The 19,259-nt window shown below is 50.6% G+C and overlaps 2 protein-coding genes across 8 annotated transcripts in view; one reads left to right on the top strand and one right to left on the bottom strand.

The window, feature by feature from the left end:
- The window catches only part of BCL9L (BCL9 like), a 28,891-nt gene extending 25,178 nt beyond the window's left edge, over window positions 1–3,713 (top strand). For all 7 annotated transcript variants that reach the window (XM_019716294.2, XM_019716293.2, XM_019716296.2 and 4 more), the window contains one exon: window positions 382–3,713. In XM_019716294.2, the coding sequence (XP_019571853.1) occupies window positions 382–1,475 (1,094 nt within the window). In that variant the 3' untranslated portion in view covers window positions 1,476–3,713. The remainder of the gene's footprint in view (window positions 1–381) is intronic.
- Window positions 3,572–15,231, bottom strand: CXCR5 (C-X-C motif chemokine receptor 5). Its single transcript, XM_019716300.2, has 2 exons — window positions 15,074–15,231; window positions 3,572–6,331 (listed from the first exon to the last, which is right to left on the bottom strand). Exons 1-2 carry the CDS (start codon window positions 15,128–15,130, stop codon window positions 5,270–5,272), a joined length of 1,119 nt encoding a protein of 372 aa, XP_019571859.2. The 5' UTR covers window positions 15,131–15,231; the 3' UTR covers window positions 3,572–5,269.
- Between the last annotated feature and the right edge of the window lie 4,028 nt (window positions 15,232–19,259).

Here is a 19,259-nt window from a genome sequence, read left to right on the forward strand (position 1 = left end):
TGGGGAGAGTGGGCATGGCCAGCAATGGCCCCTGTGGTCATGCTGGCTTTTATGTGCTTTCAGAGGGCCCTGGGAGTGGGGGTGTGATGTCCTGGGACACAGTTCCCACTCGAGTAGTCATTTAGTGAAACCAAGCCCAGAGCACTTGAGTGGTCTTTACAGCATCCAATGGTGAGTCCATGGCAAACTGGGCCAGAACCTGGGTCTCTTGGCTTTTAACCTAAATGCCTCAAGTCCCTTCCCGCCCAGCCAGGGCAGGCCAATGTTGAAAGTCCTCACCCCTGGCACCAGTCTGACTGGGGTGTGGGGGAGGACTGAGTTCAGCACTCTCCCCCAGCTGGGTGCACATAGTTCCTCACCCCCTTTTCTCTTTCCCTATAGGGATCAGCAATAACCAGCCCAACCAGATGCACCTGAACTCAGCTGCTTCCCAGAGCCCCATGGGCATGAACCTGCCAGGCCAACAGCCCCTGTCCCATGAGCCTCCACCTACCATGTTGCCCTCCCCCACCCCTCTGGGTTCCAACATTCCACTACACCCTAATGCTCAGGGGACAGGAGGACCCCCTCAAAACTCCATGATGATGGCTCCAGGGGGCCCAGACTCCCTGAATGCCCCCTGTGGCGCTGTGCCTAGCTCATCCCAGATGATGCCCTTCCCCCCTCGGCTGCAGCAGCCCCATGGTGCCATGGCCCCCAGTGGGGGCGGGGGTGGGGGGCCTGGCCTGCAGCCGCACTACCCTTCAGGCATGCCCCTGCCCCCAGAGGACCTACCCAGCCAGCCGCCCGGCCCCATGCCCCCACAGCAGCACCTGATGGGCAAAGGCATGGCTGGGCGTATGGGCGACGCATACCCACCAGGTGTGCTTCCGGGGGTGGCATCAGTGCTGAACGACCCTGAGCTGAGTGAGGTGATCCGGCCCACCCCGACGGGGATCCCTGAGTTCGACTTGTCAAGGATCATCCCCTCTGAGAAGCCAAGCAGCACCCTCCAGTACTTCCCCAAGAGTGAGAACCAGCCCCCCAAAGCCCAGCCCCCCAATCTGCATCTCATGAACCTGCAGAACATGATGGCGGAACAGACCCCCTCACGGCCCTCCAACCTTCCAGGCCAGCAGGGCATCCAGCGGGGGCTCAACATGTCCATGTGCCACCCCGGACAGATGTCCTTGCTGGGCAGGACAGGTGTGCCCCCACAGCAGGGCATGGTGCCCCACGGCCTGCATCAGGGGGTCATGTCCCCTCCACAAGGCCTCATGACCCAGCAGAATTTCATGCTGATGAAGCAACGGGGTGTGGGGGGTGAGGTCTACAGCCAGCCCCCCCACATGCTTTCTCCGCAGGGTCCCCTCATGGGCCCTCCACCCCAGCAGAACCTCATGGTGTCCCACCCCCTGCGGCAGCGCAGTGTATCTCTGGACAGCCAGATGGGCTACCTCCCTGCACCGGGCAGCATGGCCAACCTGCCCTTCTAGCACTCCCTGTTGAGGGGGCTGGAGCTGGGGCAATATTGCAAATATGATAACCTGAAAAAAGTTTCTTCCCCTCCAGTGTTGGGATGGCCTGGGTCAAAGGGTCTGGTGGAGGGGATGGGAGGGGGCTCATGTGAGGAGTGGCATTTGTGCAAACCAGATATGCTGGCAGTGGGGAGTGGCAGAGTGGGGTGGGGGACATCGGATTGGGGTTTGTTCCATTTTGGCCACCAGGGCTTCCCCTTCCCCACTTCTCTCAAGTTCTGTGGAGCCTGTTTTCTCTCTGTCTCTACCCACCCTTGTTCAGCTATGCTGTAGGAGTCCTTTATCAAATCCCTGGGGGGGAGAGGAGAGGTGAAGTGTCCCCTCTCTATCTCTTTCTGCTGCTATCTTCGTTGCTCCAGCTTCACTCTCTTCCTCTTGGTTTCTCTGCTCCCACCCAGTTCGGTCTTCCTGCCTCTTTTCCTCTCCCTGCTGATGTGGCTGGTCCCCTTTCCCACCTCTCCCTGCAGGCAGCTGGCCAGGTGGGCAGGAGCCAGCCGTAGCTGTAAATAGAGCGCTGCACTTTTGTGCCCGTTTGTGTGTGTGCTGTATTTCTGTGTTTTGATAGAAGTCACACAACAACAAAAAGGATAAAAGAAACCCTTCCCCCCTTCAAATCATTGCCCCTTCCATTCCCCTGGACCCAGGGACGTGCAGTCTGACACACCTATCCACTGTTTGTAGTGTCTCTGTGTCCATAAAGGATACCATTCCTGTCCTCTCCCCAAATGGTGAAATGACATAGTTACGCCCACCTAAACTGAGGTCAGACCACCTAGGATTCCACCTGGTGAGCCCTGGCAGGCTGAGACCCACCCCAGGGTGGCAGCCTGACTGCTGCTGAGTCATCCAGGAGAACCTGTGTTCGTGCATCCATGTTTGTCCCACACAGTGACATGGGCTCCTGGCTTCCAGGTTATGGATGTCTGGTGTCCTCTGCTGCTACATCTTAGCCAGAACTTGAAGTCCTTGGTTCCCAGCCTGGGATGAAGGAAAAGAGAAAGGTGGAGACTGTGTGGCCTTGAGTGGAGCCTTGGAGGAGGGGCGTGGTTGCCCAGATAGTATTGTGCCAGCTGCAGTAGCCCTGGGCCAGGTAAATGCCAGGGCCCTCCCTGACTCTTCAGAGGCTGTCACCTACTTCTGTCCCCAAAGGAGGAAAGAAAAGGGTTTGGCCCAGCCTGCCTTCCTCCAGCCTCTGTTCCCTGAGGATGGATTAGAGAAAAAGTGTTGGACAGGGAGTAGGGGAGCATTCTGCTTTTTCTCTTTTGCCCATTCAGCGGCAAGACCCCTCTGCCCAGGGCTTGGGGCTCTGTGCCCACCCAGGCACAGTCACTGCCTTCCCCTCGGTCCCAAAGACCTCCCCACCCACCTCTGGTCAGAGCTGAAGCCATACATGACTGGGTGTTTTGCCCCTCTTGGCCCCAGGAGTAAAACACTTCTCCTTTTCTCACTTCCTTTCCTGCCTTGTGAGGTGGCAAGGCAGTTCCCTGGCTGAGGCCTATTTCTACCGTGTCCCCAGGGCCAGGGGCCATTTCTAGACAAGGTGTCTTCTGCCATGGCCCTCATCTCCAGCCTTCCTGACCTGTAAGGCCTAGTTTCGCATTGGCAGCTGTGACACAAAAGGAATTTGCCCTCACTTCTCCCAGTCTGGTGCTGTCCTCAGTCCACCGTCAGCCAGGTCAAGCGCTTCCTCGGGCTGGCTACAGGCTCCTGCCTTCCCCAGCACTTTCCAGGGGCCAGAGCCCAGGCCTCTGTGTCGAGGGGCCACCTACGCTTCAGCCAGGCGCTTTGCCAGCCCTGCCTCAACCTGGGCCCTGGGCCCGTGAGCCCCCATCCTTGACCCAAGACTCCCCAAACTGATTCCTGCCTGGAGGGGAGAGGGGTCAGACTGCAAAGGGCCCAGTGCTCTCCCCATTCTCCTCTTCTACTTGCCCCATCAGATTAGCTTTTCAAGGTGAACCACACAGGCCAGCCTACTTCCCTCCATCCATGGCCATATCCCAGCCATTTTGTACCATTATATAAATATACATATATAAATATATAAATACAATATGTGAAGACATCCTCTTGGTTTTTATTTTGAAACAATTTTTAGGCTTGTTCCGGGGGTCTCTGTGCTGCCTGTACTGTATTGACCTGTTTTATAGGTGCCTTTTTATTAAAAAGAAAATTAAAAATCCAACCTTTTGCCTTTTGCTTCTGTCTCTGGCTCCTCCACTGCCCAGCTTCTTGTTGGACGCTAGGAGAAAAAAGGGGGACCCCAAGGTTCTGTGAAGACAGCGCCCTGGGTCAACAGCTCTGACTTCCCTCATGGGAGCCTCATAGGGAGATTGGCTGATTGGCTTGCGTGGCAGTGGGCAACCCAGACTTGCCCTCAACAAGTGCAGGGGTCCCTGCTGTTCCACTCCAGCCAGACCACAGTCTGGGCAGAGGGAGGGAGAACCTCCCCCCAGGGCAGGCTGGCTGGTGGGCGGGTGGGGAGCTAGCGTGGAGCAGCTTCCCCTGGTTCCATCTGAGTAGTATCCTCTCTAGGGCAGGGCTCCGCTTCCTGAGGCCTGGGGACTTCCCTGCCCAGGCCTGCTTCTCTCACTGTCCAGCCTAAGGGGATGCTGCAGGTAGCTCTTGTTGAGGCCCAGAGAGACAGTGTGCCCTGGGCTTCGCCTCCAGGCAGGGGCTGGATGAGATGGTCCCCAGAGGCCTCTTTCTGTCTTGCTCCTTAGGGGGTCTACATATTTGTTCTGACTCTTAGCTAAGTGCTTCCTCTGTTGTGATTGGGACCCCTCTGCTGCCTGAGGAGTTTCCCCTGGCTGTGTAGCTTATGGGGAGGGGACAGGGAAGAACAAGTCTGCCTCCTAACCCATCAGTGCCCAGAACCACCAGGGTCCTGGATCCAGCCACCCCTGGCCAGCCCTGGGAGCTCTCCACTCTGGGCAGAGAAGATGGCTGGCTTTGGTTTGTACTTATACCTCCTCTTTTATTTCCCTGGTTGAGTTCCTCTCTTCTTGCTCAGCCTTAGTTTTTCCCTAGGACACTGGCTGGTCTCTGAGGGTGCATGGAGTCCACCCTCAGTCTGCAGACCTTCCAGGGCCCCATGACACAGAGCTGGCCCAGCACCATTTGGTTCAGAATCAGGGGCAGCTACCTGGACTGGGTCAGTCTGAGCTTCCTGCTTGGTCAAGACGCTGCAGGGTGGTGGCCTGGCAGAATCTCTGTGTTTGTTAAGGATTGAAACCTGTTAAGGCAATTCTCTGCTGCCAGCGGGCCTTTCTTCAGCCTTTATCTCCATCCATCCCCTGGTGTTCAGCTTCTAGCTTTTTTGGCAGGTGGGGTAGGAGGAGAGGTGGGGTGGGAGGAGAGGTGGGTAGTTGTGGAAGACAGTGGCCCATAAGATAATGGAGTGTGAGTTCTGGGAGGGGAATGACTTTCCATATTGGCAAAGACAGAAATAGTTTCTTGAGCTTTGGATGGTTAAGATGAGAGAAAGTGTGGTCCTATCAGCCCAAGGTGATGCCGATGGGCACAGGTATCATTTGCTTTCCTTTGGGCTGCTTTCCCCTCCCTGGACTCTAGCCTAGCCCTGAGGTTGGGAGGAGAAGAGCTGGCAGGGATGTCCCGGAGAGAGGTTGGTTCATCTTGCTGTCCCATTTGAGGACATGAGCCACAGTGAGCTCTTAGGATCCCAGCTCCTATTGGAAGGGATTCCAACATCAGTGTATCCCCCAAGGAAGGCAGAAACAAAGGAAGGCTGGGACCTAGAAGGTGGTGAGGGAAGTGGCATTCTCTGACTCAGAGAGACTGTTCTTGCGCCAACTAGGGAAGAACTGGCAAAGGGAAGCAGGTCCAGCACAGCCCAACTTGGTCAGAATCCGTGATAGGTCACTACGGAACTTCACTCCAGCGAAAGTGTAGAGCATGGGATTGAGGCAGCAGTGGGCAAGGCCCAGGAATTCACTCAGGGTGATGGCCACAGAGAGATAGCTGTTCAGCTCACAGCTATTGCCAATGGCTTGCAGCCTCGACAGTGTGTCCAGGAAAATGACGATGTGGTAGGGTGACCAGCAGAGAAAGAAGACACTTGTCACCAGGATGGCCACCCTCACTGCCTTCTGCCGCTGAGGGCGCCTCTGGGCCTGGCACAGCCTGTGTACCACCCCTACATAGCAGCAGCCCATCACCAGCATTGGCAGCAGGAACCCTCCAAAATGGTAGAGGAAGCGGGAGGCAAACCAGGCATTGGTTTCGGCTTGGTTTTCTTGGGAAAAGGTGCAGCGTGGCAGAGAGGCATTGTGATGGGGTTGGCTGACTTTGGCGAAGAGGACCTCTGGCAAGGCGAAGAAGAAGCCTGCCAGCCAGATGACCGCACAGGTAATGTGGATGGAGAGCAGGCGACGGTGTCGGTAGGCGTGGACGGCGTGGACTATGGCCAGGTAGCGGTCCACAGCGATGCAGGCCAGGAGTAGGCTACTGCAGTAGAAGTTGATCTTGTGCAGAGTAATCACAGTTTTGCAGAGAAAGGTGCCCAGGACCCAGCCCACAGAGCCCTCAGCCACAGCAAAGGGCAGGATGAAGACCAATAGGAGGTCAGCCACCGCCAGGTGGAACAGGAAGGTCTCCGTGGAGCTGCGCGTCTGCCGGTGCCGCTCCAGGATCACCAGCACCAGGATGTTGCCCATCATACCGAGGAGGAAGATGAAGCCATAGGCCACGGGCATGAACACGGCCTTGAAGGAGGTGAGGAGGGGGCCTTCGACTGTAGAGCAGATGTGATTTTCCACTGGGGACGTCTCTGTGCTGTCACTGTAGTTACCAAATTCCTTGTAATGCAAGGCAAAAAGACAGGAGGTCAGAGAACTGAGGACTCATCTTTCTTCTCCAGGAGGGACCCTGATTCCCTTGTAGATTTTTCCTGTCCCTCAGGCTAATTGATTTTGTCCCTGTACTCCCTATATGTCTCACTGACCAAATCCCAATTCCCAAATCACTTTGCCTTTTCCAACTTCAATTTTCATCTAAAAGGGACTAATTCCTCACAAGAAAGTGATGAAGATAGAAGAAGATATATGGTGTGGACATGCTTCACAAACTCTGAATGGCTGTGCACCTGTAAGTTAGTCTGTGTTTATATGTCCTCAGGTATGGAAAGCTGTTGGCTCAGGGGCTGGACCCAGGACCTCAGTTTGGGAACGGCTCTAGTTGCGACAAGGAGACATCTGTTCCAATTCTAAACAGAACAGTGGATACTAAAACCTAGGATCCCGCTGATGGGGTGGGTGCTGATGTGTCCTGTTGGCTTCCTCTTTATTTGTCCCCCTATTCCTGTCTGTCTTCATTATAAATGAAATTGTAGTAATAGCCTCCTGTTTCATTTCACCCGCACAACAGGCTCAAGGTATGTAATATCCCTATTTATACCAATGTGTCTCGCTAAAGATCAGGTCTATTTGAACGCACTTGATCTCACGCCAGAGCGAATCCTTCCACCACTAGGCAGCAGTGCCTGCCCGTCACTAGCACAGTCGCTGCTCTTCTCCCTTCTCTGCTGACAGCAAGAAGAGCTTCAGAAGCAGAAAGCCCAGAGACAGAAGAGAGAGGCAGAAAGAAGACACAGTGGGGAGGGAGGGAGCCTGTTCCAAGTGAAGGGGATGTGCCCACCCTGCCTCCGGAAACGCCCTTCTCTCCCTCTCCCTCCTCCCCCCAGCACTCAGGTTGTTTACCCAGCTAACCACAAAGGAAGACATGGTGCATGTTTTCATACCTTTCACTCACAGCTGTTCCCCTGCACCTGCTCTTCCTCACTTCCCAGCTCTGTTCTTCCCACCCCTCCCTAACCAGACCCCTCCCTAACCAGACCCCTCCCTAACCAGACCCCTCCCCACAGCATCTCAAAACCAATTATAACCAACTAATGTGGGTTCAAAAAGACATTTCTATAACCCATGAGCCCAGGGAGGAAAAGGATGGGAGAGGGTACTCTGGACCATGGCTCTGGGTCATCTCATGCTTCCCTCCTTCCATGACAGTGAGGGTCCCACACAAGCAGGGGTGGTTGCACTGGCACCCAGGACCCTCAGCTGTGGGTCCATACACTCACTGTCAGTGGCAGACAGACCCATTCCCCAACTTGGTTTTTCCTTCTGGTCCCTGGGGCGTGTAAAGGGGGTGATGGGACACATTAGTACAATGGTAGAGACATCTGCCAACCCTCCACCCCAGCATCCCTCTGCCATCACCTCAGTCCAGCCCTTCTTTACCCTAATGCTCGAGACTACCATCTCTCTGTGGGTCTCCACTCTTGTCCATCTCCTATGCAGAGGACAGATGAGTTTTCCAACCCACAAATCCATCATATTGGTGTCCTGCATAAAGTCCTTTATTGGTTCCCGATTTACCTCCAAACAATGGTTTTCCTTTTCTTCTGTCTTAATGTGTCTTTTTTTTTTCCAATTTCACATTGAATAGCAAAGCCAATTATAAGAAAAAGTCGCATTTGTGAGAAAGCTCATCAATAGAAGCCTGGCGTGAGCCAACTTCAATGCACTCACAAGATAGAATACAAGGCAGTGCTCAGAAAGAAGTGCGGTTCATCTACATGTTTTCTTAGGGAAAGATGTTTAACCCACATTGCTAAGTTTTGTAGCAATATTGCAGCATGATTCCATGGACTTCTTTCACTGGGGCTGGGGCAGGAGAGGGCGACACAGGCTCCAGTCTCCCATCTTTGCCTTTAAACCTATTCATCTCTATTCTTGTCTTACATGGTATTTCACACAAAAGCTTTTGCTTGAGAAAATGATTCTACTTTGTTTTGAAAACCCTGGACTTGCCAGGTGAGGTCTAAATGCCCCCAAAGTGCCTTTAAATCTCTACAAAATGTATATTCCTCTGACCTTTCAAACGTCATCTTCTGCTTCATGGCTTTAGGCACCCTGTCTTTCAGGCTCATCATTCTACTGGCCGCCCACCCCTGTCACCCCAGCACATTCTGGTCTCAAAAGCTTTGCTCAAACTCTTCCTTTTGCAGAGTAGTCTTTCCTAAAATTGCTTACCTAATTCCTATGCTTCCTTCAAGGCCTCACTCAGTAACATCCTCCTACATACTTCCTAGCTCTTCTACTTGGAATCACATTCTCTCTTTTTGCATTACGTGTGCCTTTATTACAGCACTCAGAGTTGGGATGTCTATTTCCTCACTAGATGGCAAGTTCCTGGAGGCAGGCCTTCTGCGTCCTCCTTCAATGCCATGTGTTTAACACACAAGGGACAGGCAACAGATGTGTGCTGGTTTGCTCTGAGAGCAGTTTCCCAGAGAAGGCCAGGCAGGGGCCCTTGTAGTCTAGGACTTTAGGCAAGTCTCTCTTTGTGCCTCAGTGGACACTCAGACACTCTTTTTACCCTTCTTCAGTCCCTCCCAATGCCCTTGATAGCTTAGCACCTATTTTGGGTTCTCTCTCTGTGTTGGGAGCTATTTACATTATCGTCACTGAGTATAACCGTGTGACTCATACTGGAATTCAGCAGGAGTTAAAGGGGAAAACAGTGAGATGAGCAGTCTTCATGCAGAACAAAGCAATTCAGAGGGAGGAGAGATGCAGGGCTTGGGGTAGTCAGTGGGGCTGGGCTCCACCACCCTGGCAGTGGTGGGAACCTGGCTGTGCCAGGAGGGCTTAGCCTGTCTGGCCAGAGGCCCTTAATGAGAAACACTCAAGTCCTTACTCTCTAAAGCATCCAGGTTGATTGGTTTATTTCTCATTTAAAGTCAGTACAGTTGGATGTGTCCCCAGGACCGGAGCCCTCATCTCCTGAAAACCCAGGTTTAGAGGAGGGTTAGGAGGGGGGGTGCTGTCTCTTCCTCCTTGTCAAGAGGTATTTGTTTGGCAAAGTGCAGAGAGGGGAAGAAGAGAGAAAGCTGTTTTGAGGGGTGCTGGGAGTTGGCAGTACATCTCAGCAGGAGGTGTCAAACAGACATTTTGGGGGCTTGGGAGTGGCACGTGTTAAAGCCACTTCCCATACCCAGTGGATCAGGCACCCCTACCCTTCTCCAAACCAAGCAAGCCTGGCTGTGGCCTGGTGGGAGGTGAAGAATCAGGAGTTCTGAATACCATAAGGAGTGGGGTACAGAAGGGCGCTCTCCAAGATTCATGTCCAGAGGGAACACAATGCGGGTAGTGTGACTGAACGGTAACGGAAAGCTGTGTGCTCACGCACACGCACACTCTGACAGCAGCATGTACTCTGTATAGACACAGACATGCCCAGTTGAGGCCATGATAATGTGTGGTACAGGCAGGTACCAGCAGACCACAGCCTACACAGAGGCCAAGGACCCGTGCGGCAAAGAAGGCAAGAAAACATGACGACCAGGATGAAGCTGAGTGCAGATCCGGGAATGTAGGTGGAGAATGGCTGTGAGCACTGCGATGGGGCAGAAAACAGTCTGTCCTGGTTTTGAGGGGCCAGGAGAAGGGAGGATGGGGGGAAGAGATGGAAGTGCAGGTGTGGTGGGATTACAAATGTTACTGTTCTCCGTCCTTCCAATCCTCCCTCTGCCCTTCCCTTCTTTCTTTCCTCAGGAGCCACTGTAAGACCCAGGCCCCTCCATGTATAATTAATGTCTCCAAGCCTCATTTGATTCCAAATAATAAGACGGCCTCACTGCCCTGCACTGGCCAGTGTGAAGCTCAGCAAACATTTGCTGACGGGGATTATGTGTCAGCAAGGTGGGGCAGGGGTTTTCTGTCCTGGACCCTCTCCTCTTACACTCTCTGCCCTGTCTTGGATGACATGGCTGGAGGACACTTTTGGATAATGCAGAGTTCTCTGCAATCTGGAATTATGAGCTCAAACTGGCCAGTTGGAACTGATAGGGGAAAATATAGAGAGGTAGACTCAGGTTTAAAGCGTCAACTGTCCAGGGACAAGTTAGGGAAGATCTGGCTTGATGACAGACAGTTGATGAGAAAAAGACCTGACAGTTTTTTGACTGCAAGCTTAAGATGAGTCAACGGGGTCATGTGGCTACCAGATGTGCTACTGTTATCTCACTCTAGGTGAACAGAACCCATAGGGGGGCATCTGGCACCAACCCAGTTTGTTTGGTCTGGACAAGGGTGACCAGTTTGCTGAGGGGCCTGGAAATTCCAGCCTGATAGGACGTTTCCAGGTACTGAGGTGTAGAGTCTGGGGAAGAGAAGATTTGAGTCCTGGAAAACTGTCTTCTTTAAGGATTGGCAAGAGCCCCCATAGGCAACAGGGATGGCTGGGCTTATTGTGTATGGTTCTGGAGGGTAGACCAGAAGAAATGGGCAGAGGTTAGGGTTGTGGGTGTTTCAGTCAGAGGAGAAAGAACCTTGTAACAGGCAGAACTGTCCAACAATGGGTTGGGGTCCTTGGGAGGAAGAGGAATGTTTAAGCCCCAGTGTGTGGGAAGGGAGTCCTACCCCAGAAAGGAGGGTGGGCCATGCTCTCAAATTCCCCTCCCTCTCAGATCCCAGATGCTCAGGTTCTCTGGCTATCCTGCCCTGCCTAGGGCTGAGCTGGTTCTCAACATGATCTTCAGGTAGCTCAGCACCTGGGTGGGAGCCAGTTACTTCTTTCACCTGTCTGTTCTGCAGCCAGTGAATGCCCTAGCCTGACTTTGCTACTCATCCCTGAGGAGAGAGGCAGGGCTGCTGCGTGCATGGCTCATCCAGGCTGAAGCCCAAGGCTCCCGGAACCTGAGTCGTACCGGCTGCAAGAGGCATCTGCGCACACATGCAGATCATCTCTCCAGCCACAGGGAGCACATAAGGGCTCCAGCTCCTTTTATGCCCCTGTCTGGATATTCCCAGCCAAGGCTCAAGAGCTGTGAGTTGGACCAGCTTGGGCATCTCTCTCATTCTGCCCTTCAGTGGCTTACGGGGTGCAGGGTTCTGGAGGAATGAGACTGGGCTAAGGGTGAGGGTAGAATTCTGTACCCCTTAGCCCACTCTTCCTTTGGAGGACCACACTCCCAAAAGACCATCTGAGACTCTGGTTTGCCATTTGTCAAATTTCCCCTTTTCCCTGCCCCTTCCCTTCAGGAGGGAGTGTGCCAAGCTCCTCTTCCATCTCTACCCATTAGAAATATGGTACTACTTTGGATGTGGTTCTGGGAGGAGACTTTAAACTACCCCAATCTCTGCACTGAGCATTTAAGATTAAGGGGGTACTCCTTGGCACTCCAAATCAATTTGCACTGTGGAGACAGAGTCACACAGTCTGAAGGACAGGTAGATGTCTCCTAGGTGTGTACAGCAATCTCTTGAAACCATCATTTGGGTAACTGCTGATTGAGATATTTTGTCCCATGGTTTCTGAAAGAATGTTCATTCTTGTGTTCTGATTCTCAGTGTCAAATCCATGGCCACTTTTTATGCCATTGTGCCAGAGTGGACCAGCCAGTCTGTGTCCTCAAGGAAGGCAAGAGTTCCTGATGGAGACTATGGTGCACCTGAGCCCAGATTTGCCCCAATGCCGGCCCCTCCCCAGGCTGGTCCTGGGTATGTTCCTCATCTCTGATCCCTCCAATCACATCCAGGTGGTGCCTACTCCACCAGGGTTCTTCTGGGACTTTTGGCCTGGTTGGGGGGCATCCTACCCTCCCCCAAGATAAAGCCCAGAAGTGCCTGGGCTGGTTTTGGTTCCTCTTTTTCACACCAGCTTGATGAAATAAGATGATACATGTGGATTGGCTTTGTAGCCTGTGATTCTCTTATCACACTGAAGTCATAACTTATGGAGGCCACGACTAGCGAGGGATCAGGGGAAACCAGGCCCTGGAGCAGGACCCTTTATAGCAACTTCCTCTCTTGGCTGGTATGCAGTGTGGGGCTGGAGTTTATGACTGGCCCCTCCCCGTAGGTGCCCCAGTCCCTGGTTCTGTCAAAAGGAGGCTCCACGCTCTCATATCAAGGTTCCTATGGACAGAGGCTTTTCTAGGTCTGCCTACATATGTATTCTCAGCAGGATGGGTCCCTGGCATGCACACCCCAGGGACCTGGCTCCTTGTTTCTTATACTTAGTCATCTAGTTGTTTTTCTGTTTGGATCCTTCACTCATGGGAATTGTAGTATACCTTAAGAAAGTGGACATTTTGAGCAGCTAGAATTGGTTTTAGAATTCAAGAGGAGAAAGCAAAAACAGGATGACTAACTTTTGACTTATGGCCAAGAGCCCCCAGTTCTTCACCCAACACTAGAGTATAGAACCCAGTGTTCCAGGAAAGTGAACAAATTCGTGGTTTGTACAAGGACAGGGAGGGGAATAGGAAGCAAAAAGAAGAGAAGCTAGATTAACTGCAGAGAGAAATGGGGAGCTAAGACCTTTAATGCACCACAAATCAGTCACTACATGCTGAGAAACACTACTTGCAAGATGCTTCTGCTGCTCTGCCACTCCAGCCCAGGCCCTGTCAGGGAGAACATCAAAACTGCGCAAGGCCCTGCTGTGAGTGGCTGGAGGGGGAAGGAAAGGGTCTGTGCTTGTGAGGGGCAACAAACTTAGGTAGAGAGTGTACAGGAGGTAAGTAAAGGTGGGACGAGGCACTGAGAGCTGGTAGAAGAAGAGCTCCAGAGCCCAGATGGTCACAGGACTCTTGGACTCCAGGATAGACCCTGACTGAGAGAGTTCCGGCCCAGTGGGACGCCTGGTCTAAGACCACTCAGTTGAGATATGACTTGAAGAAAGTCACCAGGTCTCTCTCCCTGGGCTGTAGGTTTTCTTTGATATATGGGACATACCCTACTGTCTCCCTTCCCCCAGCCACACCTGTCTCTAGTAGGTCACGCAGTGGAGTGAGACGTGCAGTTAGGGGAAACTCTTGAGGTTTCTCAGAAGCCAGGACCAGCCAGGTCTGGGGTAGGTTACTATGGTATCCAACTGGGTCAGGGCTCGTGGTCAGCTTGAAGCTGCTGGCAGAAGAAGACACCCAATATCCTAAACAGGCAAGCCCAGGGGCCAGGAGTGGGGGCCAAGGTGGGAGCACATTGCCTTGTCAGGGAAGGGGGGTTTTAGTTTGATCTGGGGTATTACCCAGACTGTTATTAGACTCATGGCCAGCTTCATGGGCGTTCAACCTGCATAGTCACACAGGGCCCTGTACTTGGAAGAGCCCCACGCTTGGTTTAGTGCTCAGCTGTTGCGATCATGAAATTCTTAATAACTTTAAAACAAGACACCCTGCATTTTCATTCTGCATTGGGCCTCACAAATTATGCAGCAGGTCTGATAAGATTGATGGTTATGGCTCTGCTTTTATCTGGGGATTGGATATAAGAGGTCAGACTTTGGGTAATTAGCCCTTCTCCTCACCTTCTTCTCCCCATGTTCTACTTATTCTTCCAAGCCTTAAGATCTGGGAAAGTGAGAGGCAGACTTTTCCAGGCAAGTCTGGGAACACAGTTGTTGCAGTTACAGTACAGACTCCAGCCTGGGGAGCTGGAGGGGGTCGGAGAACATCTCAGGGTGAGTTTAAAGTCAGGTGATCTGGTGGCTACAAGAGGAAGGGTTTGGATCCTTCATGATCCAGCCCAGAGTGCATCTCAGAGACTGGTCCTTTCTCTAGAAGAACCATTGGCCACAGGAGAAAGGGAGAAAAGGCCACAAAGAAGTTTCTGGAATATCCTTAAAACAGTCCTCTGCTGCCTATAAACAGGAGCCCTTGTTGAGCTGCTCCCCACACACATCCTTTGGGAGCCCAGTGACAACTGAACCAACTGAACCACTCTACTTCATGGGAGAGACTTGGGTGGGGGGCAGAGTGATGCTGGGGACCATTTTCTAAGCCCACCCAAGAATACCTTTTCTTTAGAAATTCCAGGCCTTTGAGGGAGTCTACAACATGTTCTAATACATCCTTAGGTTTAACACAGAGTTCACTCACCAACTTGGGATCCCTTGCCCCCTGACTCTGGCCTACTGGGGTCCCCTCCCATGCTGATCACTTGGTCTCACACTTTCTCAGTTTAGCATATAATCATTGTCTATTGGCTTCTGGTGAGTGATTTTTTTTCTTCTTGGCTAGACCATGAGCCAAATTTGAGGGCCAAGACCCGTTCCTCAACTTCTCCATCGAACACAGAGTACAGTGTCCCGATGATATGTTAGAGCAAGAGATGAATAAATATACATTGATGGGTCGACTAGTAATGACAGCCTCCTGACATTAAGAAATACTCCAAAGTACTTTCCCGTGTAGCCCCTTATTCCAGTCCTAAGAGATAAGGAGAGAATGTAGAGGCTAAGTGACTGGTTTCAGGTCACATATCAAGTCAGGGAGGATGTAGGACCTGAACCCGTACTTCCAATCCCCTCTAAAGGATGTCTATTTAAGGCAGCAGTTCTGTTTATCTGTTTCCTCCATGGAATGGGAAATAAAATCTTAAAAGACAGGTGCCAATGGGTCTGTCTGGATTCTGCCGATCCAGACTGGGAGGGTACTCCACAACTATTCCCTCTTCCTCGGGCCCTGGGCACAAGATATTCAGCATTTCAAGTATCACCAAGTATCCTGGGTGATCATGCGCTATGTCCCTACTTACCAGGTCCCGCAGGTTGTCGTTTATGAAGTCCATGTCCAGGGCTAAGGGGTAGTTCATAGCTGTAGCTGTGTGTCCCCAGGTCACTCACTGTCTGATGTTTAGAGACTCGCCTGGTACCTATAGAGAGGTGGCAGCCGTCAGCTGCAAATTTAAACAAATGAGCTGTGCGCTGTCTCCTGGGGCTGCGTAGGACTCGCTGCCTGCCTCACAACTCATCACTTTTTTTTTTCCACTGGGTCTTTTCTGTTTTTTTGAAGAAAAAGGGAAAATCCCCATAGCCTCAGTGCTAGTCAAGCATTTCAGCTTCTTTTCTGGCTATAGTTGTCTCTTTGGGGGCTTGTGACTGGTTTAAAGCCTGTCCTCCACTTCTCCTCCATCAGCCTTCCAATAAGGGAGTAGTACCTTATAATGAAAACCACAGCAGTCAGTGGGGTTAATGAGGGAAACTCCACATAGAAAGGGAACAGAAGGAGACACCTTCCAGGACCATTCCTCCAAGCCATCTCCAAACCTTCATCTTTCTCTCCAGTAGGGTGACCAATCATTCATTTTGCCTAGGACCAGAGGTCCCTTCTCCCGGGAAACCCATCAGTCCCAGGCAAACTGGGACACTACTTACTACCATCCTTTTGCCCTGGCTGCGGCAAAACCCCTTCCCTTTTTAGCTCAAGTTCAGAAGAAATAGGTTAGATATTTTCAAAGGGAACAACACTAGAACATTACTGGAAGACAAAAATGAAATTACCCAAATTACCAAGCCTCATAACATAAACAGTTGCAGTCATTTTCTGATTCAAAAATAATGATGTTCTAGCTACAAATTAACTTGGTTAGCATGTAAATTATTAGCATCATAGACTGACTACTCAGCTAGAGTAGATTTTTACATAGGAGGGCCCTGAGGCCCAGAGAGGGAGAATAACATCTCCAGGATGCACACAGCTAACCAGTGGCAGAGCGGGGAGTTGAACCCAGATTTCCTGACTCCATATTCAGTGTTTTCTCTATACACTAGGCTGCCACTCTTACAGGCTCATGTGACCCCTTTCCTTTCCCTCAACTCGGCTTTATCTGAGGACCTCTTCCTTTAAGAAACCCCTTTGTAGACATTGATCAGTTTCCCCTTAAGTCTCATCTTTGTGTCTTTTCTTTCAGGAGAGTGCATTTTCTCTTCTGGTCCACAATGATTTAAAAACAGTGACTACACACACAGGGGTGCCCACGCATGTTCTACTGTTTCATTGCCCCACCTCACTCAACCTTTGTAATCATCCTCCGCTTCCAGCCAGATGACCATTTGCTAGGACTCTATCCTTTCTAGTGCCTGCCCTCACCTTTTCCTCCATATTCATCTTCTCCCTTTCTCTCCTATACACCTTGCTTGTGACCCCCAACAGATACATCTTTCTTGAGTTTCAACAACTTGAGAAGTTTTCCATCTCTATTTGTGCTGTTGTGGTTTTCCTTTCCTCTCTTCATTCACTACCTTCAGCAATTGCTTTCAAGGAGGAAGACTTCCAGGACAAGGGTGGGAGTTCCTCTTCTGCACTTCCAGTCCTGAAACCTGAGGGAGAAAGTGGCTCCAATGTCTCCAGTGTCCCAAGCTGGCTGTGCATCCTCCATTCTTTCAACACCCCCCAAACTCCCAGCATCCCTGCCCCTGTAATCCACTGATATATTTTTGCTACTCTATGGACATTGATCAGGAAGGCATATAGTATATCGAATCATATAGGAATTGGAAGGGAATTTGGAAGGTAAACCAATCTATCCTCATACCCCCTCTCTTGCCCCCAGCAAATGCAGGATTCTTGTCACTACATTCTTATTAGATGGTGGCCCAGTATTGGACATAGAGCACCAAGGGTGAGAAACTTATTCCTTTCAAGAGATTGTGTTTTCACATAGGGTGATTTAATTATTAGAAATTTATCCCTCATTCTGAGTCAAAAATATGTTTCCCTGTAACTCATCTCCAGAGGTCCTGGCTCTGCCTTCTGTCTAGGCTGTCTAGCTTCTCTTCCGAAATCACCCTCTGAAGACAGATATCACATCCTTATTAGTCTTCTCTTCTCCAAAACACACATTCCCGATGTCTTAAGTCAGTCTTCAAAGGACATGGCTCCTGGGTCTCTTGTCATCCTGTTCTTTGACCTTTGGGTGATTTCTGGTTAATGGTCTACATATTATCTGACTGGGACAAAATATAGGAAGATAAGAATTTCCTGTTCAAGACTCCATACTTATATAACTGCAATTAAAATGGTTTTTCCCACGGGCTCCCACTTTCCTTCATAACATGCCTAGCAAACTTCATTTTGGCTGTTCTAATCCATCATCTCAGCTTATAAAAGGAAACTTTGGAAATCCTAAGTCAGTCATCTGGTGGTGTGATGACAACTTAGATAAGCATGCCATCCTTGGGTCTATCCAATGGAAAATATTGACAGAACAATGCCAAAAACAGAACCCTGCTCATGCCATTAGAGACCTACTATTCTCAAAGGTCGGGCAAGACATCATGGAAGAAGTAGGATATGAGCTGGACATTGAAGGTTTGGATAGAGTGAAGACCTGAAGTGTCTGGAGGGGAAGGTGCATGGTAGGGGGCATGGGAGATGATGAGGACTGTGAGAAAATATGTGGAAAGAATACTCAAGATGTGGGGGTGTGTGGTTATGGTATTGATGATGATGATGATGTTGGGGGGCAGCAGGAGGAGGTTGGTGTGTGTACTGGACAAGGTGGGAATTGCTCTTGCAGCTTTCTCCTCTCCTATTCTTCCCACAGTTGTCCATTGCCGTTGCTGTGTTGCAGACCCCTCTTCTATAAGAGGGGTTTGGCAGGAGGCTCAGGACTACTTCTCCAGTGCAGCAGCAGGAGATGACAGTCGTTTCAGCTATGATGGTGTGGGGCAGCGAGGCATCTACTGCTTCTCAGTGGCTGACTTGGGTTTTACGAAGCAAAAATACTTGTGACTGCCACTTGAACTGCTCCCCAGTCTTTTGACTTCTGGGTGCGTCTTGTACCATGGACATATTCAGATATCCCTTCCTGTCTCTCTAAATGCTGGGACATGCTATAGGTTCCCAAGACCCACTTGACCCAGGCACTGACCTTAGATGGTTAAGTCAGTTTGCCCTAAGTGGATAAATACCTTTTGACCATGAATTCTAATGTTGCTTTGGAAGGTTCAGAGAATAATTGCCTCTGTACCCACCATACTGTACACCTGAAACTAATATAATATTGAATGTCAACTGTAAATGAAAAATAAAAATAAAAAAAGAAAAGATGTTTTATGATCGTCAAACCCAAAAGCCAGACTAGCCCCCAGGATAGAGGGGGCAATGCCTAGGCTGTGATCCCTGGACTTGAAAGATGAGAAAGCAGGGGTCCCACCGGTGTGACAATCAGATGGAGAGGATGCTTCCAGGTGACGCAGCACAAATTTTATTTCAATATGCAACCTGCTTATATTTCTACTATGTGGGATCCCAATACCCACTCCAGACAGCCCCCTGAGGCTGAATTGTTTTCCAGGCTTCTCATCAAAATGACCACTGGTGGTTCTCCCAAGAGTGGGTTTGTGTTAGGTGGATGGCTGCTTAGCATTGGTTCAAGCAGCTTTTTCTCAGTAATTTTATTTAACAGTTCCTATTTAGTCCAGATACTAGATAAAATCCCTTGTCTTGAAGTTCATTTCCCACATTGTACAGAAAAATCAAGTTGTTCCACAGAGTGGAACCTTTTCTGACCTGGGCAGAGATCTAGTTCTCTTCTTTCTCTGGGTCTTTCACAACCGTTCAGAACAAAGCTGCACAGGTCCCCACCTAGTGAGCTAGTCCGCCTGAGAAAGTGTTGGACATTCCTCTAGGCACCCAAAGTGAATAACAATAATATTTACATGCTATTTACCAATCTACAAAGCCTACAATTTTTAAACTTGGTTTTATCTAATCTTCATATTTAAGATAATTTCACATTTATTTATATTTAATCCTCAAATGTCTTGTGCAGGAGGTATTGGCATTATCCCCGGCCATATTTTTGAGGGGATGAAGAAACAGGTTCAGTTCATCGCTCATGTTTACAAGGAAAGCAATCAGCAGAGTCAGGGTCTGGAGCCATCTCTGTGGACACCAAACCTGGGGCTTTCTCCACTAGATCACACAACCTTCTCCAG

Source organism: Rhinolophus sinicus, linkage group LG06 (assembly GCF_036562045.2).
Source record: "Rhinolophus sinicus isolate RSC01 linkage group LG06, ASM3656204v1, whole genome shotgun sequence".
NCBI classification, from domain to species: Eukaryota; Metazoa; Chordata; class Mammalia; order Chiroptera; family Rhinolophidae; genus Rhinolophus; species Rhinolophus sinicus.